This window comes from Anser cygnoides, chromosome 13 (genome assembly GCF_040182565.1).
Source record: "Anser cygnoides isolate HZ-2024a breed goose chromosome 13, Taihu_goose_T2T_genome, whole genome shotgun sequence".
Classification (NCBI taxonomy): domain Eukaryota; kingdom Metazoa; phylum Chordata; class Aves; order Anseriformes; family Anatidae; genus Anser; species Anser cygnoides.
In genome coordinates this window covers 6,878,471-6,898,949 of record NC_089885.1, presented here as the reverse complement: position 1 = coordinate 6,898,949, position 20,479 = coordinate 6,878,471, and the positions used below count along the sequence as shown (strand labels likewise).

Here is a 20,479-nt window from a genome sequence, read left to right as displayed (position 1 = left end):
TAGCCTATGCTAGAAAACATAAAAAAAAAATAAAATATAAAAAGGAAGGAAAAAAGAAAACAACCACGAAACCCCTTTATTTGCTCATTTTTAATCTGCCTTTTCATTTCAGTCGGCTCCCACTGGTCTCAAGGGCCGGCTGGAGCCCGAGCACGGCATGGCCGAAGCATCGGCATCATCTCTCTCCCCCCGGGGTGCCCGCAGGGTCCCCGCCCCAGGGCAGCTCGGAGGCGCCCCAGCGGAGCCGCGTCCCCGTCCCATCACCGGGCGCTCCCTGCCGGAGCCAGGAGCGGTTCAGCCGCCTTCACCCAGGCTCCCCGCTCCGTAAACCTGGCTTTGACGTAGCCCTGAAAGTAGGCCAGTAAGAGCAAACTGCAGCCGCTCGCAGCCCTCTCGAGGGACGCCGTGCCTGCGCGGCGGGAGGGAGGAGTGCGCATTAACAGCGCCGCTGCTCTCCGCGGGCTCCCGCGCTCGGTGGAGATGGCCGGCGGAGGCCGGTGTTTTTCTCTCCTCCTGGTTGCCTTCAGACTCGCCCCAGCCGAGCCCCGGCGTGGCGATGCGCGGCGGCAGGGCATGAGTGTGCTGCAGGAAGGGGATTAGAGCGGGGAGTGTCCGGCCCCGTCTCCTCCCTGCTGCCGTGGCAGCTGCCAGTGGGCATCCCCGCCATCCCCCTTTCCTGCAGCATTTTGCAGATCCTGATTTATTTTTTAATTAAAAACCAAGCGCTGACATCCCCGCGCCCTGCAATTTTATTTCTGCGGGGACACCGGGGGACACAACCTGCTCTCGGCGGGGGAGCGTGGCAGCACCAGGAGCGGGCGAGCCCAAAGCGCTGGCAGGAGATGCGGCTGCATCTGGGTCCCTCCTGTAACTCATCCCAAGCAGCTTACACTGACGCTTTATGGATTTATTTTGGAAGCATTTCCGGATCCTTGAAGCCCCAGTTCGAGCCCAGTCCGCCCCAGCACTGCCCTTCTTTGCAGGACCAGGCACCCCCAGCTCTGCAGCTTGAAGCCGCCCCTCTCGATGCCGTCCGAGCATTGGCCGTGCTCGCACCGCAGGACCCGTCAGACAAAACCCGGCACGAAGCTGCCTTCAGACCGAGGGGCCGTATGCCAGCAGGTCCTGGTCGCTGCTTCAGGCGGTCACAGCTCGCGACAGCCTTAAGGCCGCTGCTCTCTATGGGGACACGAGCCCGTTTCGGGTGCGCTGACCTCTCCAGGATCAGCACCCCAGGAGGTCCTGTCCTGCTGCCTCGCAGCGGCCTGAGCCCCATCGCGTTGCTGCTGCTGTGGGGCAGCCGGGGAGCTCCAGCAGTGCCACGGGGACCTGGCTGGCCCCAGGAAGCCACCCCACCAGGGCTGCCAGAGAGCCTGGAGCTGGCCGCAGGCACACGGAGGAGCAGCGCGCAGCCCGTGCCGGGCACTGCCTTCCCCTGGCTTCAGGGCGCTCCAGGTTTTACTAAAACAAACAAGAACTGCCCCCCGCCCTGTGGCCCCCCGGTGACGTCCCCAGAGGCCGGGGGGCGAAGGTTTCCCACAGCGTTTTGGGCAGCCGGAGCAGAAGGAAGCTGGGGTTTGAGCTGGGGCCACCAGCCCAGCGAGGGGCTCGTCAGTGCCGTGGCACGGAAACGATCGCTGCTTCCTTTCTTTTTTTTTTTTTCAGCCGTGTCGACTAAAGCAACGCAACCATGCCCCCGTCCGCGGCCAGCGTTATCCAGCAGCCCCGGGGCACCGCGCAGAGCCAGCGATGCACCAGCTGGAGCCCAGCAAGGACACGGCCCGGGCAGAGGGCAGCGCCCGGCCCCTTGTGCTGGGCACAGCGGGCTCCCCGACTCCCACACCGGCTCGGAGCAGAAGCAGCCACCCCCGCAGGGTGCGGGCGCAGAGCGGAAGAGCCTGGCGTATTTACGGGTCGGGGAAGCCAGCGAGTCGCGGGGCCGGCTGCTGTCAGCCTGCATGTGCCCGTGCCCCAGCCGCGGGGGACGAGGGACAGGCCCCTGCACAACGCGGCTGCAGGGCAGAACAGCGGTGGCACGGCTCTGCCCCAAGGGACACACCGGGACCCAGCCTGGCTGCGGTGCCAAGGTGGGAGGAGGCGTCCCCAGCGCAAGGGACGTGTTTCCTGGGAACAGAAGCAGCTCCTCAAGTCCCTCCTTCGCTTAGGATCAGGAGTTTCTCCAGCTGGCACGAACGCAGCACACGTGGGAAGAGGGAGGAGAGGCCGGGAGGGCTCTGAGCCCGCTCCCGTTTCACTATGCCTCTCTGGCACAGCCCTCGGCCGCAGCCCCACATCCCTGGTGCTCAGGAGGGGAACACCCCGAGCACCCTGCCACCGCCTTCTGGAAAGGGCCTGGCTTCAGCTGGGGGGCCGGACTCCGCAGCAGGAAGATGGCCGGGTGGCTGCGCTGGGGCAGAGCCCGCTACCAGCCCACGCGGAGTGGCAGCAGGGCCGTGCAGCCCCGCTCTCTGTGCTCCTTGGAGCCGGCCAGCAGTTACTTGGGGCAGCAGGAGGGCTTGAGAAGCGTTGCCGCGTGGCCGGGCTCGCTGCAGCAGGCTGCAAGAAAGCCAACGTGGCCAAGACGACGACTGTTTATGTAAAAAATTGTGGCATTGAAGACAAAAACAAGGGGTAGAGACCTAGCCCAACGCTAACACGGTGCTGGCAGCAGCTCCACCTCCTCTTCAGGCTCCCACCCCCAGGCCGCACCTCCTGGGCCTGACCCCCAGCAAGCTGTTCACGTTACACCGGGGCGAGCCACCCTGCCCCGCGTCGGGCCCCAAGGACAGGCAGGAGGGCACCAGCTGTCCTGTCCCCAGGGCGGCCACGCAGCCTGCGCAGCCACGGCAGCCCAGCAGTTTTATTGCGGAAGGAGCATTAAAAAGCCCTTGACAGAACCAAGAACCTCTCCCTGGGAGGGAAGCCCCCGGGCACGGCCCCTCCACCTGCTCCCCAGCGCTGCGCGGGCCAGTCCTAGCCCTAGAGAGCTACCGCGCTCTCTTGTGCGGGCGGCCAGAGGACTGCTCTCGCTGCTTGGGAGCGATTTCTAGCACTGGTTTGGCTCCGCTGCCAGCTGAGGTGACGTCCTCAGCAGAGAGGGGCTGGATGATGTGGCCGGCCCGGGTGATGACGCGGGGGGAAGTCAGCTTCTGGAAAGCACGCTGCGTGTTCCACGTGGAGCCCACGGGCGTCCGGATGCTCTGCTCGAACTGCTGGTGCCTCTCAAAGGGGAAGGGCAGCTCGCTGACCTGCGGGGAAACAGCACAGCGGGGGTAGTGCCACCAGCGACCCGGCCCAGCACCCCGGTGCTGCTTTCTTCCCACCCTGACACCGCTTCCAACCACACCACAGCCAGCTTGCACCATGCACCCAGGCCCGGGACCTGCCGACCTCCTCGCTCCACACTCCAGGACAGACGGCCCAGCAGCACTCCAGGAACAGACCTGTAAATTCCCCCCCCCCTACCCTCCCGCCCCATTGCCCTCAGGGTTGTCAGAGCTGGAAATTGAACGGTCCCTTTGGAGGCGGGGATTCAGGAAGTTCAGGGGACGGGCCATGTGCCAGGCCAGCCCAGGAGCCAGCGCAGCACCCACCTGATGTGCCGCCGCATGGATGTTGCGCTGCTCGCTCATGATGACGTGGGGCAAGTGCTGGTCCTTCCTGGGAGGTGCTGGGGGGGGCTTGATCAGGAACCTGCCGGGGGCGGACGAAGACGTCAGGCCCTGGAGCTGGGCGGAAGCACGCTGCCGCAGCCCGTGGGCGCTTACCGTCTTATTTTCTTGGAGCTGGGCTTCAGGCCGGTGCCTCCCCACTCGCCCCAGCCCGGCAGCACCAAGTTCACCGCCTGGGGCTTCGCGTCCCGCTCCGCCTTGCTCTTCTCCCGGTGGAAGTCGGCAACTACGTCATCCCCGGCAAAGGCCTCGGTGATCACCCCCCGCTGGTCGATGCCACCCTCCTGCGGAGACAGGGGTCAGTGCCCGGCGGCCAGCCGGCTCCTGGCCCAGGAGGACTGGGCCCGTCCCGCTCACCTCCTCCTCCATGACCACGGGTAGGCTGGGGCACTGAATCTCCTGGGGCTTTTCAGACAGCACGGACTGCAGGCTAATCATTTTCTCCTTGGCTGTCGGTTTCTTGGCAGGCCGGGCCCCAGCTCTGCCTTTGTCCTGCTGGTGTGCTCGCTCTTCTGCTCCCGCAGCCGCTGGCTTCTCCTGCTCCTCCAAGGGCTCCTTGGAGGCCAGAGCCTCAACGTCCTCCATCGTCTGCACGCGGTCCAGCTGCTCCGACAGCAGGGTCTCCTCCTGGGCCTGGGGAGGCGGCTCGATCCCTGCACTCACCTGCTCCTCGTCACAGATGGGGTGCACGGAGCTGTCTCCCGGAGGGTCAGAAACTGCCTCTGTCTCATCAGTGCCTGCGCACCAAGGCAACAGAGAAGAAAACAGCCACCCCATGAGCGGGGAGGGAAGAAAGCAGGGCAGCTGTAAGAAAACGCAGCCCTCGCGACCCACCGCGCATTTGCCCAGCCCTGCAGCACATCAGACATTGCATGGGGCTGCGAGCTCCTCACCGTGCTGCTCAGGGCTCCCTGCCCGCCGCGCGTGCCGTTTCTGCTCAAAGTCCTGTAGCAGGGCCTCCTCCTCCGACACCTCCTCCTCCTCCGACATCTCCTCCTTGCTCTCCACAGCACCAGGCACTGCAGCGTCTTCAAGACCCTCTCGCACCTCAGGTTCCTTGGCTGGGTCGCTGGGCTTGCCCAGCATCCAGGGATTTGCTCTGCTGGCACCCACAGGGACGGTCACAGACGTGAGGTCCTCCTCAGGCACATCACCTGGCTCCTCCTCGGGCAGCTCCACCCGCACCTTCTGCATCAGCTCCTTGTTCCTGGCCAGCTGCTCCTGCATGGCCTTGCGGGCCTGGGAAAGGGTTGAGACAATTCCAACACAGGCCACAAACAACGTGTCCGCTTTCTTTGCCCCACCTCAGCTGTTCTCCCCTTCCCCAAGCTCCGTCTCACCTCCAGGTCGTACTTGGCCATAATGGCCCTGGAGCGGGCCCATTTCCCCTTGTTCTGGTGCTTGAGACTCATTCGCTCCTGAGGCAGAGGAAGAGGAAGCATCACAAAGAGCACCCTGAGCGAGGGCGAGCTCCCAAGGGATGAGGGAGAGGCAAGCGAGCAGCACCTCCATCCGGAGCTGCTCCAGCTCCTCCAGCTTTGCCAAGGCGGCCTCAGGGTCTGACTTCTGCAGCAGCTCAAACTCCTTCAAGGCCTTGCGCCTCTTGCTTTTCTTCAGCACGCGGTGGTACCTGCGGCACGAGGGGGCAGGCGGTGAGACCTCCTGGCGCGAGCACCCAGCCTCCTCTTTAGGAAGGCAGTGCCGTTTCGGGCAGCACAGCTTCCCAGCAACATTTCAGCTGGATGCTCGGCCTTCCTCCGCCCTTCAGCTGTCCCCACGCACCGGGCCCCAGTCCCCCCCCCAGCGCCCCGAGCCCGGCAACGTCAGGGTCTTACTTCTTGCTCTTGATCTTCTTCTCTCGCCGAGCCTTGGCTTCGTAGTAGGACTGCAGGACCCGAGCCTTCTGCAGCTCTGCTCGCCGCCGCTGGGCCTGCCAGGGAGCACAGCGTAAGGGCAAGCGCAAAGGAAGGGGCCAACCCGGCCAGCACAGGGGTATTTAAAAAAAAAAAAAAAAAAAAGAACCACCCACCTCCTCCAAGCTCATTGCCTGCAGCGAGGCTTTCTCCTGCGGCGTCAGCAGCGGGTCTGTGATGGGCTGCTGCGTTTTGTGGAGCAGTCCGAAGATCTCCTGCTCCAGGGGAGTTCGTGGCTGTCGGTGGGACAGATCGCACAGCAAGACAGGATGAAACAAGGAGCAGTGCAGGAGCCAGCACCCACACAGATCTCCCCATCCCTTCCGATGCTCGAGCAGGCCCATGGGAGGGCGCAAGCAAGCGGAAGTCCCAGGCCCCACAACACCATGTCAAGATGAACAGAGAGGGAGCTCCGGGCGGAGGAAGCGGTGCCTGTTAAGCTAGGAGCCTGGTGGGATCTGACCTTGCCCTGACCTTGGAAAGCTCTCCAGGGGTGGGAGCCTCTCCTACCAAGCAACACGGCCTGCATGGGAACTCGGATTCAAAGCCCAAAGCATGACCAAGACTTACAGGTGGGCTCTACCTGGCAAACTAATTCCCTCCTCCATCTCCAGAGGTGGCTGAGGCCTGTGAGCAAGCACCTGGCTCAGTGCAGAGACCGGGCACCAGCAGGCTCAACCCACGTGCTGAGCGCTAAAGAGCAGGGAGGAGAAACGCACCCAAGAGGTGACAGTCCCCACCTTCCATGCCGAAACCACTTGCTCCAGGGGGGCAACCGCCACGAGCTCCTGCTTCAGAGGGAAAACCAACTGCTCCGCTCGACGGTTCTGCAGGACCACCGGCTGCCATTTGCCAACGTCTTTGGAGGTCTTGACGTAGGCAGCCTCCCTCACAACCTGCAGATGGGCGCGAGAAGGGAAAAGGGTGAGTAGAGAAGCTGACCTGAAGAACGAGGAAAGCCAGGCAGCATTAGAGAGAAGTAGGCAGCACCCAGGGGCTCAAACCAGCCGCCCCTTACGGCTGGAACTTCTTCCCCCTGCTGCCCGCCACCCGCACAGACCCACGTACCCGCTCCCGCTCCTCCTTGCTGAGGGGCAGCTCCACCGCCTTCTTCTGCTTCACTCTGTTCAGCTCCTTCTTCACGCTGCTCAGGGCGGACTGGGCACGGATGGGCTGCAGGAGCTCAGACAGGTCCAGCTTCTCCCCGGCACCTACGTGAGGTCATCCCGCACATCGACACGGGCACACCGCGACCGAGCTGGGCAGCATTACGAGCTCTGATACCATTTGTTACGGGCTGCGACGCCTTCAGCCCGAAGGGCCAGCACGGCGCCTCCCGGGGGGGGGGTCTCCTCTGCCCGGCCTGGAGAATCCAACCACCTCCCGGGGGCAAAAACCTGGGGAAAGCCCCGAGCCCCCGAGGGGCCCTCACCTTTGCAGCTGACGTTGAACTCGGACACCTGCCCGCTGGCCTCGGAGCGCTCCACCAGCTTCCGCCTGCGGGAAAAGCGAATAAAACAGAGGAAAAGGGGGGAAGAAGCCCCCCGAGTGCTGCCGCCAGCAGCTCCCCGTGCTGCAGCCGAGGCGGAAGGGCCCGGGGCGGCAGGAGGGGGCACGGCGGGGCTGGGGGCTGGGGGCTCACCGCTTCCGCCCGGACAGGGCGCTGACCGCCTCCAGGAGCTGCCGGTGCCGCCGGTCGCCATCCTCCGGGCCCTGCTAAGCGGCGCACGCGGTCGTGAAGGCCGGGACTGCGTGGCCCGGGCCCGGCCCCGGCCCCAATCCCAACCCCGGTCCCGGTTCCCCTCCCGGTCCCGGCCAGCGGTCCCGTGCCACCCCGGACGCCGGCGGTGCGGGTCCCCCGCCGCTCACCTCCTCCTCCTCCTCCTCCTCCTCGCCGCCGCTGCCCGCCGCCTCCACGCCCAGCCACTCCTCCGCCATGGCACCGGAAGCGCGCCCACACGCCGCCGAGCGGCGCCGCTTCCGCCCCTGCCCGACGCCGCCGCCTGCCAAGCTTCCGCCCGGCCCGTGACGTCACGGCTGCCGGGGCAACGGGGCCGTGCCGCGGCCGGGCCGGGGCGGGGAGGAGGGGGCGGGGACTCAGCGCCGAGCGACGCCGCGCCCCGCCAATGGGCGCGCGAGGAGCGGCGCGGGCGGGCCAATGGCGGCCGAGCCCTCTCCCCCGGCGGCGGCGGCGGCGGCGGCGCGGGGCGTGGCGGCCCCTCCCGCGGCGCTGGGGCAGGAGCGGCGCGGCCCGGCCCGCACCGGCACGGGGGTGAGCGCCCCCCCCGCACCCCCCTCCCCCCTTTCTCCCCCCTCCCGGTGCCGCCCGGCGGGGCCGGTGCTGGCCGCGCCCTGTCCCCCCCCCCTCCCCTCCCCGATCCCCGTTCCCCGTTCCCGGCGGGTTGCCATGGCGACCCCGGGGGGGCTGCGGTTGCCACGGCGACCCCCCCCCCGCTGAGCCCCGTGCTCTCCCCCCCCCCCCCCTCCCGCAGCGCCCAGCCCAGCCCGGCCCAGGCGGGCCCCGAGGATGCCGGGGGCAGCGGAGCGGCGGCGGCGGCGGCGGTCCCCGGCCGAGCGGCGGCAGCAGCGGCAGCCCCAGTGACGGCCCCGCCATGTCGGTGCTGGTGGCGAGGAAGAAGAAGAAGAAGGTGGTGCGGAGATGGGAGAAGCTGCCCGGCAGGAACACCTTCTGCTGCGACGGGCGCATCATGATGGCCCGGCAGAAGGGCATCTTCTACCTGACGCTCTTCCTCATCCTCGGCACCTGCGCCCTCTTCTTCGCCTTCGAGTGAGTCCCCGCGGCGCTTCTCCCTTGCCCTTTGCAAGGGTTTGGGGCGAGGCCGGGCCCTCACGGGGCTCCGTGCCCCCCCCGGGACGCCGGGCCCTTGGTCACGGAGAGGTCCAGGGACCCGTGGCCCGAGCGCCTCGCTGCGTGGAGCCGCCCGGCTCGGGGAGGCGACGCTGCCGGGGAATCAGTGCAGCCAGAGGCACGGAGCCTGCTGGCACGGGGAGAGGGGCAAGTGCTGGTCCCACCGAGCTGGCAGCTGCTGGGCGACACGCTGCGGCGATGCTGGGCCGAAGCGGCCCCTTTTCTGCGCGAGGCCGGGCGCCTGGGGAGGCCCTGCCCCCCCCTTTAGGTCAGATCTGGTCCCGGGTCGGCAGCCTGGGGGGCTGCAGCCGAAATCCCAGATGCTCCCAAAAGAGCAGGAGCTTCCCCGTAACTCTCCCGGCTCCTTGAGTTGCCTGGGGAAGCGAGCTACCAAAAAATGGGAAATCGCAAGGGTTCGGCTAATGGTGCTGGTGGTGTGGGGAGAGGGCAGGGCAGCCCCTTTTTGCCCGGTCTGGAGATGGGTCAGCCTGAACGACAACAAGACTTCCCTCCCTCGTTCTCCGTCAGCATGTTTGTTTTGATCTTGGGGAGGCGAAGTCCTCAGTGGCGTTGGGTAACACAAAAGCTCTTTAAGCCAGGAAGGCAAAAGGAAGAACCTGCTGGCTGGTTAAGCCCTGGTTTTTCCTCCAGGTCTATAAAGCACTCAGCACGTGCGCTGGCCTCCGAGGCGTCTGCCCCAAACCAGGGAAGTTGTCTCTGCTTCCTCTGGTCCAGCATCGCCCTCCTTGCTAGCGGATACTGCTGGCAGCCTCGCAAAGGGCTTTCTGGAATGCCCTGCGGAGGCCTGCCACGTCCCAGCAGAAGCAATGAGGTGCATAACCTCAGGTACAAGACTGGTTTTTCTGCTTAGTCGTTGTGTAGCTTCGCAGGCGGGCGTCATGCAACCGTAACGCAAGGTGTTGGGGTTCCCGAGCTTGAAGAGCCAAAATTATCCCTGACTCAGCCTGAATTCACGGGTAAGAAATGACACTGCTGTTTGTTTGTTTTATTTCACATCCGACAAATGGCACTCGGGCTTCCTGCCTTGCAGGAATGAGTGTTACCACTCCAGAAACGCTCGTCGCCAGGGATAATTGCTCGCGCTCCCTGCGGAGCCTGTCCTCGTGGGACGAGCGGAGCCGCGTCCCGCTCTGCCCTGTTTGCCCTCGCTGCTGACCGCGCAAGCCCCGCTGCGGTTTGTGGGGCAGCGGGAACCAAGCCTGCGTTCCCAGCCCGGCAGCGTGACGGAGCTGCGTGTCGGGGAGCAGAATCGTCTGCGATTTTGGGTTGTTTGCTGATGAGTGGTTTTGACCGGGGAGGTGAGGGAAAGGTTGGAGAAATCTGAAATGCTGACTTGATGGTCTCAAGGCGCTGTGTCTTAATGCTTCCTGTCTGAGCGAGGTAGCTTTGTTGTGAAATTGCTTGTGGGTTTTTGAATTTGAGATAGGAATGAAACGCTGTCTTCCAAACCAGAAACACTCCACAAACCGTGCTAAGAAGACAGTCGGCTCAGCTGCTGGAGGCCTGGCTGCCCTTTGTGCCTTCTGCCTGCATCAGGGTGCTGTTGCGTGAGGGTCTTGGCTTTAATCTTTTCGCTGGGCGTGTTACCCGTTCATTTCAGCTCGTGGCCATTTCTTCGGCGTTTGCGCCGAAATTCCGTTTTCCCCTGTGAAGTTTGTTCCACGAAGGAACAATTTGGGTCGTTAGGATTTGCTTCTGGAGAGCAGCAGACGGGTGGGTGGAGGAGTCCTTTCAATCCTCGTACGCTAACTGCAGGGGTGCCTGTGTTTTCAGTGCCTGTTCCATTCAGCTGAATCACTTGCGCAGTCACACCTTGTCTAAGCAAAGCTCGGGGGTGCCTGAAGCCAGCAAACGCCTCGCCGCGCGACGCGAGCCAGCGACGGCTTGCTCCTCGCCCTCCGGGCTGCGCCGGCCCGGCCCTGGTTACAAACGCCCTCGCCGTAGAGCCGGTGGCGACTGGCATCGCACGTCACGAGATAAGCCGCCGCGCTCCTCGCTGACGGAGTCCTCCCGGCCGCGACATGACAGCCTCTCTGTTTTGGCTGCCGCTGGCGGCTCCGCTGCTGCCGGCTGATCTGCCGCATCTCTGCTCAAACGCTCCGAAGCCAGCTCGGCCCCGTGTGCGGGAACCTGGCTGGTTTTCTTCTCTCCGCCTTGGAGCTGCGGTCTCGCAGTCGCATCCGTGCCTCTGTTGGGGAGCGGAGGAGGCCCCGGGGACGGACCCAGCTGCTGGCGCCGTACCTGGAGGTCGGCTCCTCCCTCCCCGATAAAGCAGAGGTGCTGCGCTGGCTTCTCGGCAAGTGCCCGGCAGCCGCCGAGCGCCCTGCCCAAGGGCACCTCTCGCCACCACCCCGGCAGAAAGCGGCTGCTTCAAGGCTGAGGCTGGTCCCCGGGGCCTGGGTTTAATTGGGTCTGCTCTCTGACCGTAACTGCGTCACGTGGAATCGTATTTAATAGCCCGTTAGCGTTGTTTTACACGTTTATTGGGTGCATAGGCTGCTGTGTGAGGGCGCTCAGCTGTCTCACCGTGCCCGTGGTGTCTGGACACGATGAGAAGCCCTGGTGAAATCGCTGTGGGACGGAGGACGAGGGGCTGGGGTATCCCCTCTCTGACTGCCGGGGGTTTCTCTTTCCAGTTTGCCAGTGCAGCTGTGGCGGCTCTCCTGAAGTGACAGGCACTCGCTTCTCCAAAGCGGCTGCGAGAGAGCTCCATTTCTTTTGTCTTCAGCTTTTTGACACAAGCGAGACGTTTGTAAACGTTACAGGCAAGATAGTGCCCTCAATGCCAGGCTCCTGGCTGCACGAGGGGGCTGCTGTTTGCTTTTCCAATAACCAAGCACGTGTATCTTTTTTTTTTTTTTCTCTCTACATCCTTAGCTATGTAGAGGTTGAATTTTGTTTGTTTTCTGATAAATCGGAAAACCTAGGCTGACCCTTTGTGCGACTTCTCCTTCTGATTAATTTTCTTTCCTAAACCCCAAAGCTTGTGCACTAATAGGGAGTGCTCGTGAGATGGCTTCTGTCTCTGCGTAGGTCCATTTCGGACGTCGTCAAAAGCTGCACAGAAGCTGAGCGGTGCTTCTTCTTATTTCTTCTCTTGGTAGAGTCGAGCTTGTTGGCACCCAGAGCTGGTTCTGTGCACAGTGGCTGCTCCCCTGCTTTTGGGCTGTCTGCCCTTTCTCTTGCACTGTACAGGAGGCGTCTTTGCTCTCCCTGCCGCGTCCGTGCAGCTGCGGGTTCCTCCAGCTCAGAAACACGCGGTGCGCTCGGGCTGGGTCCGTCGCGAGCGTTTTCCACGTCGCTGCCGATCGATGGGGACGGACCCTGCCCACAGCTCCGGCTGAGCCCGAGCGTAGCTCGGGGAAGGGCCCCGAGCCTGCGGCACTGCAGTGCAGCCGTTACTCAGGTTTTCGGAGGATGGGGTTTCCACGCTGACAGTCAGCACGTCAGCTCCTGGAAGTCTTCCCGGGGCTGGGAGCTGCAGGTGACTCTGAGCGCTCTGGCGAGGGTTGGATGGTTGGTAAGGGTATTCCTTTGCTTCGACAGCGTTCAGGGTGAGCACGTGGTGCGGGTGTGCGTTGGTTCGTGAGAGTTAAACGGGTGATTTGCAAGTGAGGTATAAATGAACGTCACGCCAGAGCTTGTGCTGAGCCCTGGAGGGACCCAGAGTGGGATGCCTGGCCTGGTGGTCCCGGCCGAGTCCTGTGCCGCTCAGCGCTGGCGCGTTCATTTTCCCCTTCCTGGACTTCGCTTAACGTGCTGGGTACAGCAGAGCTTCCAGTGGCCTCAGAAGCTTCAGCAGAGTAGTCCGTGCTCCTTGCGCTCACTGCACCTCCGTCTGTTGCTTCTTGCTGCTCCCCCCTTCCCCGTTGCAATGATCCCTTTGTCTGAGCCTCCCCCCTCCCCCCGTCGTGCATTGTGATAGTGCTGTTGTCTGATATTAGACGGCAAAATGCTCGAGAGCACAGATATCGCCCTGGGAGGGGAGGAGGAGCAACATCCTCACATCCCAACAGTGTGTCTCTGTTGGTGCCCAGCTTTCCCAAACAATGGATCTTTAAAATATCAGTTCCTTAGCAGTGTAAATGAATTACTGCGCTTAATCACTCTGCAGACGAGGCATAGAACGAAGACTCCACGGCACTCCGGGTACCTGAGATTGCTTCTCTTTCCTCCTGAGCCGGGGGCCTGGCCTGCCCTGTGCCTGTGCCGCAGTGGAAGAGCCGAAGAGAGGCTGGAGAATGCCGTTTCCCTTGCCACAGCGGAGAGGACAATCGTGCACTCATCTTCTGTCTCCTAAAACTGCAGGCTTCTTCCCCTTCCCGCACCACACTCCGCAGTGCAGTAGCATCAGCCTGGAGGCTCCTCTCGCTGTGCCTGGGGGCGCATGTGCCTCCCCAAAGGGCTGGTTTCTCTGCAAAGATGCCCAGGGAGCGGGGCACGTCCCACGCTGGCGCTCGTCTGCAGGCCATGCAGGGGCTGATCCCGTTTGTTCTCAGGCGCTGCTGCGTAAAGCTCTCGGGTCTGTGCCTGGCCGAGCACACCCAGAGAGGATCACATGCTTTAAGGTAATAAATCTTTTTGCTGGTGGCACGCTGAAGAAACTTATGAAGGTGTCAGCGTGTATCTGAGGCTGGGAGCCCTGGCATGGTTTCAGCTCAGCTTTAACGCAGTTCACGAATCCTTTTTCTAAGCCTGTAATACAGTGGTTATAAAAGCCGGCATGTCAGCTGAACAAGGGTCAAGTTGCAGCCCTTGGAGGCAGACCGTGCACAGCTTTTGCGGGAATAAACCATATTCCTTCCCAAAACGGGATCCAAGGTTGCTGTTTAATCGCTGGCCGACTTGCAGCTCGCTAGCTAGACTTTGTCCTTACAGAGGGAAGGCAAAGTTATCTCGGGCTGCGTTAAGGCGGTAAGCCCAGCCCTCTGACTGTTCAGCCTGGCTTTGCAAAAGGAGGGAGCGCTTTGCACGTGGACGGCTCCAAGGGTTGTGTTGTTCTGAGTAACTGCGGGGTTTGTAGTGTCTAAAATTAACCACGTTGGTTTGGGGGACGGGCCCTGTGCATCGCAGCGGCCGAAGTATACCGTAGTGTATGGCCCGGGGCGTGCGCGTGTGTGGTCTCTCTACTTCGCTGCACACAGAGGATAGTTGCTGGAGTCGAGCAACAGCAAATTAAAGTCCGGTGAGCCGTCCTGCAGTGGGTGGTGAGTACGCAGAATTTGTTGCTGCAAAAGAAGCAGTTGGAGCTAGAAACTTCAGAGAAGCTGTGGGTGTGAAGGCTATCCAGAATTAAACAGTTAATGCCATGGATGTCGTAGAAATCCCCCTGTTTAGGATGAGAAGTCCACTGCGGAGGGTAATCCTGTGTCGTTCACCAGAGCAGCCTTATGCTTTCCTTGAGAACAGCAGTGGATGGGAGCAAGGGTCTGGGCTGGGTCCGTCTCTGCGGACTCAGAGGCATCAGGAGGAAGCTGAAGAAATGAGATGTGCGAGGAGAGGTGAAACTCCTGAGTGTGGGGGGGTTCAGGCGGGGTTAAACCAGAGGAAAGCTGTGTAAGACCGTCACCCCATCATAAGCAGGGTTTTCTAAAGAAACCGAGGTAAAAATTTGTTTTTTATTGGCCTGATGCCACTCTGAACCATGACTTCTGTACGGGCCTTCTGCGTGGCCTGTGCTGAAGTGCCCGTGGAGACATTTATGGGTGCCCAGGAGTATCATGGGGCATAATGAGATTGTTCTCCTTTGTCTCTGTGTACCACCTCAATCAACAGGATTATCAACGTGAATTTCTCCTCGGGCCCTTCTGTGTTTATAAACTAAACAATCTTCAGGCTGAGTGTCCTCTCAAGCTGATGTTGTCTTGAGGCAGGCGTGGGAAGAGACTTCCCGCTTCATCTGGGGCTTTTGAGCCCTGTGCCTCAGAAAAGCCGAAGGAAGCCTGACGTTTTGTGGCACACGCACGTTGCACTTGTACGTGACCATTGCTGAGAAGCACAGGGTGCGGTTAATCCTTGGCAGGTACTTTCTGTGGCACTGGATGCTGCCCGTTGAGGGGGCAGCCAGAGATTCCCACCGCTCAGGGCCATGCCCTCTGGCTCTGGTGGTGGGTTCTCAGACAAGGCTTTGGTGCTTCTCCTTTAGCTACGTCCTTGGCAGCTGCTGCCGTGGATGTCTTCTAGGCAAGATCCCTCTAGCTGGCTGGCTGTGTTTCTGTTGTCACCTGTGACTCTGAGCAAGACAGGAGCTGGAAACAAAATGAAATGCTGGAACACATACCGTGTTCTGCCTGGTTCAAACCGTGGTACTTCTCTGGTCTTAGCTGGCTGCCAGAGTTGCCCCAGCGATGCTGCCCTGTGGTGGTGGGATCAGAAGGAAGTGTTGAGCAGCCTGTCTTCTGCAGGTGTCACGGGGCTCAGAAGAGTCTGCGCTCTGATGTCTTGCCAGGATTTTAGACCCTGGCCCAGGCAGGCTTTGCTGAGGTCTGGTTCATTGCCTCCTGACGTTCCTTTACAGGTGTCGGTACCTGGCAGTCCAGCTCTCTCCAGCCATCCCCGTGTTTGCAGCAGTTCTCTTCCTGTTTGCCATGGCCACGCTCCTGCGGACGAGCTTCAGTGATCCCGGGGTGATCCCGAGAGCCCTGCCCGATGAGGCGGCCTTCATTGAGATGGAGATTGGTGAGTGCTGCAGCTGGACGCGTGGTGGCTGGAAAAGCCTTGGTGTTTTTGGTATAGTCTAGATTCTCTGCAGAGCCTTTTTGTCCCTGTTGGGGGGCACGACCTCCAAAAGTGGGAATGGCCCCAGACTGAGCATCTTACTGCCTACTGGCTAATTCTGCTTGGCTGAGTCTCAGCTGGTAAAACGTTCCTTTCCGGGAACCTTTTCATGCAGTTTTCTCTCTTGTAGCTGTGTACATACAAGCTCAGTCTGCTCTTGGTAAGGGGTGCAGGAAGCTTGACGCAGGCCCTTTGGTCCAGCAAGGAGAGAGGATGTTTGGTGGATCCAGGTCTGCTTGTTGTTTTGGTGGTTTTTTTTCCTCCCCTTACGCTCCTGAAAGCTCTGGCACCTCATTTCCAAGTTCCAAGCTGCCAAGTTGGCTCTGGAGTGTGTGAGCAGAGGTGTAGCCACTGGCTCTAGACCCAGCAGGCTCTGATCCATCTGGTAGAAAAAGCAAGGAGGAGAGTTGTAGCTCTCGTCCCGTTGTGTCGTAGCAGCAGGTCTGATCTCTGCTTGGTTCCCTCTCTCAGAGGCCACAAATGGGACCGTGCCGCAGGGTCAGCGCCCGCCCCCGCGGATTAAGAACTTCCAGATCAACAACCAGATAGTAAAGCTGAAGTATTGCTACACATGTAAGATCTTCCGTCCGCCCCGTGCCTCTCACTGCAGCATCTGTGACAACTGTGTGGGTGAGTAGAAAGGGCTGGGGCTGTTCCTGCAGCTGGGTGCTAGGTGAGAGCCTTTGGAGGAGAGCAAGTGAAGAGCTGCAGCAGGTCTCGCTCCGTATCCTGCCTCGTACTGCGCATGCTTCCAGCAGCGATGGAGGAAGTCCAGAGTGGTGTGGTCTGAACAGATGGGGACGGCCTGCCTCATCTTAAGCCCAAGGAGCTTGAGATTTGCTCAGAACCTGAAGCCAGATGGTTCGTCTTTGCCAGCATCTCTTTGGCAATAGCTGGTCTAATATGAGTCTAAATTATCCGTGTAAATGCAGAGTCCACGTCTGAGTTTCACTGAACTGCTGGCCTTGCTGGGCTAGAGGATTCCAGTGGAGAGCTGCAGCTTCTGTGAAAGCAGCTCCTTGCACCATCTTGGAGGCTATGCTGTTTCACCAAGTGCCCCTTTTTTGTCCAGCCCCCCCCCCCCCCCACCATAGCAGCTCTTTTAGCCCTTGTATGTGCCATAATTAGCTCATATTCAGCATCCCTTCTCGAGGAAGGAATCCCATTCTTCTGGATCCCTCGCCTTCAGTACAGGTTCCCAGCCCTTTGAGCACTTACGCAGTCTCTTGAACCTTCTAATGATCCCGATAGGAGTAAAGCAGCAGCGGGTTAGATGAGAACTGCTGAACTCCCAGACCTTCAGCCAACCTGTGTGCAGCTTTAATAGAAGCTATTGTACCTCAGGTCTGTGGGAGAGAAGACACGCGTGGGGTGAAGCTCTTAAACTCTACCTTAATGCGCCGACTGACTCAATGGAAGAGTTTTGCACTCTCTTACCTGGCTTCCACCGCCCCTTAGACCTGAGCTAGCGGAGGGGTAGACTCAGTGGCCCAGGGGGTCCTTGTCAGCCTTGTACGTTTCTGAGTTCAGGGCCTTGGAATAAGCACCTAGAAGCAGGCAGGACTGTGCTAGAGCAGTGCTGATCTCCATCTTCACTTTCACAGAGCGCTTCGACCATCACTGTCCCTGGGTGGGCAACTGCGTGGGGAAGAGGAACTACCGCTATTTCTACCTCTTCATCCTCTCGCTCTCACTCCTCACCATCTACATATTCACCTTCAACATAGTCTACGTAGCACTAAGTGAGTCTGGCTGTGGGGAGGTGGGTGGCTGGGCTGGCCGAGGGTGAGGGAGAATGCGGATGGTGTTCCCGACCCAGAACTGATGGAATGGGAAAGGGAAATGAACTTGATGCAGTCTCCCAGAGACCAAATGCCTCTTTCTTTGTGTTGCCAGAATCTCTGAAGATTGGGTTTCTGAACACGTTGAAGGAAACCCCAGGGACATATCCTTCCCCAGTGCCAGAAGGGTTGGCTTCTAAGTTGGTGCGGGAATGCAAGCTGCATTATGGGGGGAATGAAGTCTTGATGCTTAGGCTTTGCTGAGTTTTCCAGGGCATCACCCCCCTGCCTCCTTGATTACAAAACAAAGAGCAATTTTTGTGATTTTTGGAAGGGGGGTGAAACAGAAAACGGTCTAGGTGAAGAAGAGGCAGGGCTGAATGTAGTGACTCAGCTCGGGTGTGACTGTTTGACTGTTTGCCTGGTCCCCAGTCCTTAACTGCTCTCACTGTACTGGAGGTGCTCATCTGTTTCTTCACCCTGTGGTCGGTGGTGGGGTTAACTGGGTTCCACACCTTCCTGGTGGCACTGAATCAGACAACCAACGAAGACGTAAGTTCAGTCTCTTTGTTCCCCTGAGCCACCCCTGTTCCTCTTCGCTTCCTCTGTTTGCCACAGCTGCATCCACCTTGCTGACATGACCTGCTCGTGCTGAGGCTGGTGGAGCAGACCTGAGCTTGTGCCCTGTCCGTTGCAGATCAAGGGTTCCTGGACTGGGAAAAACCGTGTGCAGAATCCCTACAGCCATGGCAACATAGTGAAGAACTGCTGTGAGGTGCTCTGCGGACCTCTGCCCCCCAGGTACGCTCTTGAGGAGCTACCCTGCCATTCTTGCCCCGTCCCCCCGAGCCTGGGGTCCCGTGGAGCTTTCCTTGCTTGGGTGCAAGACCTGGCTGCCTTTCTGCCAGCGCTGTGTGTGTGGAAGGCTTCTGGAGGTCTCTTGGGACAGAGCCAGATCCTCTGGGGAGGAAGGTCTTTGGTTGCCTTCCTTGCGTATTTCCAGTGATTCACGTGTGTGATGCGGTCCCTAACACCGTGTGTTTTTGGGAAGCAATGGAGGAGTGACTTCCCTTCCCTGGGACAGTGTATGTAGAGGAAGCTCAGGGTGCTTGTTTCGGTGGGCTCCCACCCTCTGAACTGGGCTGCTGTCTGGGGGGCTTGGTTTTCCCAGGAGGAATGTAGGCACTCCTAAGATTAACTAGGAGTTAACTAGGATTGGGCGGAGCACAGCCTGTTTTTGGAGGGGGGAACGCCTTCCCTTGACTTTTGTCTTCCGCCAGCATTTTTCCTGCTAGAAAGAAGCTGGTGCAGAAGAGGTGCGGGTCTCTGACAGTGGGATTTTGTTCTTTCAGCGTCTTGGACAGACGGGGCATCTTGCAGCAGGAGGAGAGCACAGCTCAGGAGGAGACATGCACACGGGGGTCCAGCGCTCAAGAGCCCACTGCTGCTCAGGGCCCTGGTGGGCAGGAAGAGGAGAGCAGCGCTCAGCAGAAGGACGGCAGCCTTCCTCACCCGAGTGCCGTGAGTGATCCCCTCTGGATGGGGTGCAAGCAGGCTGCTGCTTTGTCTTTGAAACTAGCTACGCTTTGAGGGCAGGGTTGAACCCGAGACCCGTGGTGGTCCTCTCCTTCCTAAATTGTTCTGTGAACACGGTGCGAAGGGGCTGGGCCCGCTCCTGCTGGAGTGCGAGCTGCCTGTTTCTCTAGCACAAACAGACCAGAGTACTGCTGGAGCAGTCCAGTGCCCCAGATTTTCACGAAGCTGATGTGCTGCCTGCTTGGTGAGGCCCCTGCAGGCCTTGTTTCCCGTTTTCCCAAGCACAGCTGAGAGCTCTGCTCCTGGGGCTGGAGGCAGGGGCTGCAGGGTAGCTGGGCCACGTCTCTGTGCACAAACAGATACTCTGTGTGTTCGTGCCAAGTCATTGCTGTCTTCTCTTCTCCAGGTCCCTGTGCCGTCCCTGAGCAATGCTGAGATGCCAGAGGAAAAGCAGCTAACGACTGGGGAGCTCCCGGTCCCATCCCAGGACGCTGGGCAAGCAGAGCACTAGCCTCTGCTTGAAAGGGAGAACTTTCTTGTTTTGTCTAATCAAAGCTGGAAGTGATTGAGGAGAGGAGGAGATGGGCTGGATGGCAGGCAAATGATTCCTCATGGCCGTTTTGCTTTAGTCATTATTCATCTCAATGCGCAGGTGGTGTGGGCTGGCGCTGGCCATGCATGGTGGCAAAGGATAACGAGCACGAGCAGCCCACCGTGATCACTGAGGGACGCTCACCACCACCGGGGCTGGTCTCCCTGCAGGCCGAGGCAGGACCTCTTGCTCTGCAGGTTGTCCTCAACGCTAAATACTGGCTTGGTGGCCTGAGCTGTCCCTCCGTCTGGCCCTGACTGACCTGATGACTTGTGGTCAAGCAGCTCAGAAACGATGTTAGGGTCGGCCTGCTCCCTGCTGCTGAGGAATCCTGATGGGAAGGAGAAAGTGATTAATGGCAGTAACGTCCTCTCTCCCCTCCTCCCTCCTTCCTCTAATCTGTGGCATTGTTTTATTGGTTAACGTGGCAGGGGTTGTCAGGAGACATTTTGGTGCCAAAAGGGCCGAAAAAACTGGGAAGGTATTCTGCTGGCGGTGTTTCTTAAAGTAGCTTCCTTCCCTTGCTCCCTCTTTTCACGCGACTCTGCAGGTGTGAGCGCAGTCGTGGCGTGGGCCCTCCCTCGCGTCCTTCCCTGCAGCTCACGTGTACGGGGCTGGGGGAAGGAGCGGGGCAGCCCCGTCTTCCTGCTGCTCGGCTCTGCCCCGTGCCTGCCACAGCGTGGCCGTGCGCAGGGTGTGCCAAGCTGCAGGGGAGGACCTGCCTGCGTTGCTGCCTCCCAGGCTTGTGCCAGGGCTGGACGTGCTCCTGGGTGCCTGCTCTCCCGCCCTGCCCCGCTGGGCTGTGGCACGCCGCTCGGCCGCTGCTCTGCGCAACCTCGGCCCCGATTCTGTGTCGTGTTGTCGTGTCCCGTGCCCCCTCCCCGCCCCTTGCCCTGCATTTCTCAGCCATCCTTGGCTGGCTTTCAGAGCCTTGAATCTCCCCCGGGCTTTGCCGGCCGTCTTGGCTGCGTGGTGTCCTCCCCAGCAGAGGAGGGAGGAGAGGCCGAGCGGTGGTGGAAACCCCTGTGCCGTGGGCTCCTCGTCCACTGCAGCGCTCCCTCCGCGGGGTCTGCCGATGGCCGCTGCGGGCCCCTGCAGAGGCTGGAGATGGAGGGGAGGCCGCGATGTGCCCTGGCAGCTCTCCATCCCCTGCCGGGTGTGCTCGGTGCTGCTGCCTCCCGTGGACATGCAGCAAATGGACGGTGGGTGGAGATGTCGCAGGAGGGCCCCGCAGGGGCGGCCCAGCTTGCTTCTCCGCCTGGCAGCGTGTTCCTCCTTCCGTGCCCTCCCGCATCGCGCTGCTTTCAGTACCGTGGCCT

General features: G+C 60.8%; 2 protein-coding genes across 4 annotated transcripts; one reads left to right on the top strand and one right to left on the bottom strand.

Moving 5' to 3' along the window:
* Positions 1-2,807: 2,807 nt before the first annotated feature.
* Positions 2,808-7,565, bottom strand: UTP14A (UTP14A small subunit processome component). Of its 3 annotated transcripts, none has more exons than XM_067005107.1 (14): positions 7,454-7,565; positions 7,227-7,297; positions 7,017-7,081; positions 6,653-6,795; positions 6,325-6,480; positions 5,701-5,820; positions 5,507-5,601; positions 5,178-5,301; positions 5,012-5,089; positions 4,565-4,910; positions 4,029-4,408; positions 3,768-3,955; positions 3,594-3,693; positions 2,808-3,248 (listed from the first exon to the last, which is right to left on the bottom strand). In XM_067005107.1, exons 1-14 carry the CDS (start codon positions 7,520-7,522, stop codon positions 2,988-2,990), a joined length of 2,196 nt encoding a protein of 731 aa, XP_066861208.1. In that variant the 5' UTR covers positions 7,523-7,565; the 3' UTR covers positions 2,808-2,987. The 3 variants fall into 3 exon arrangements, with proteins under 3 accessions (XP_066861208.1, XP_066861209.1, XP_066861206.1); XM_067005108.1 differs by having other exon boundaries at positions 7,227-7,299; positions 7,459-7,564; XM_067005105.1 differs by having other exon boundaries at positions 7,227-7,300; positions 7,454-7,537.
* Positions 7,566-7,724: 159 nt separating this feature from the next.
* ZDHHC9 (zinc finger DHHC-type palmitoyltransferase 9) lies at positions 7,725-19,644 on the top strand. The gene is made up of 10 exons (XM_067005109.1): positions 7,725-7,856; positions 8,077-8,372; positions 14,992-15,152; positions 15,723-15,881; positions 16,856-16,993; positions 17,148-17,196; positions 17,482-17,584; positions 17,730-17,833; positions 18,385-18,553; positions 18,975-19,644. Exons 1-10 carry the CDS (start codon positions 7,743-7,745, stop codon positions 19,077-19,079), a joined length of 1,398 nt encoding a protein of 465 aa, XP_066861210.1. The 5' UTR covers positions 7,725-7,742; the 3' UTR covers positions 19,080-19,644.
* The last annotated feature ends 835 nt before the right edge of the window (positions 19,645-20,479 follow it).

Bases quoted from the DNA above. Each gene is read 5' to 3' on its own strand.
- UTP14A (XM_067005105.1), bottom strand. From the start codon at position 7,522: ATGGCGGAGGAGTGGCTGGGCGTGGAGGCGGCGGGCAGCGGCGGCGAG. The intron at 5,602-5,700 runs GTGGGTGGTTCT...GCTCCCTGGCAG, and splicing joins AGGCAATGAGCTTGGAGGAG to GCCCAGCGGCGGCGAGCAGA. The intron at 3,956-4,028 runs GTGAGCGGGACG...CTGTCTCCGCAG, and splicing joins CCGTGGTCATGGAGGAGGAG to GAGGGTGGCATCGACCAGCG.
- ZDHHC9 (XM_067005109.1), top strand. From the start codon at position 7,743: ATGGCGGCCGAGCCCTCTCCCCCGGCGGCGGCGGCGGCGGCGGCGCGG. The intron at 15,882-16,855 runs GTGAGTAGAAAG...TCACTTTCACAG, and splicing joins CATCTGTGACAACTGTGTGG to AGCGCTTCGACCATCACTGT. The intron at 17,197-17,481 runs ATATCCTTCCCC...AACTGCTCTCAC, and splicing joins TTGAAGGAAACCCCAGGGAC to TGTACTGGAGGTGCTCATCT.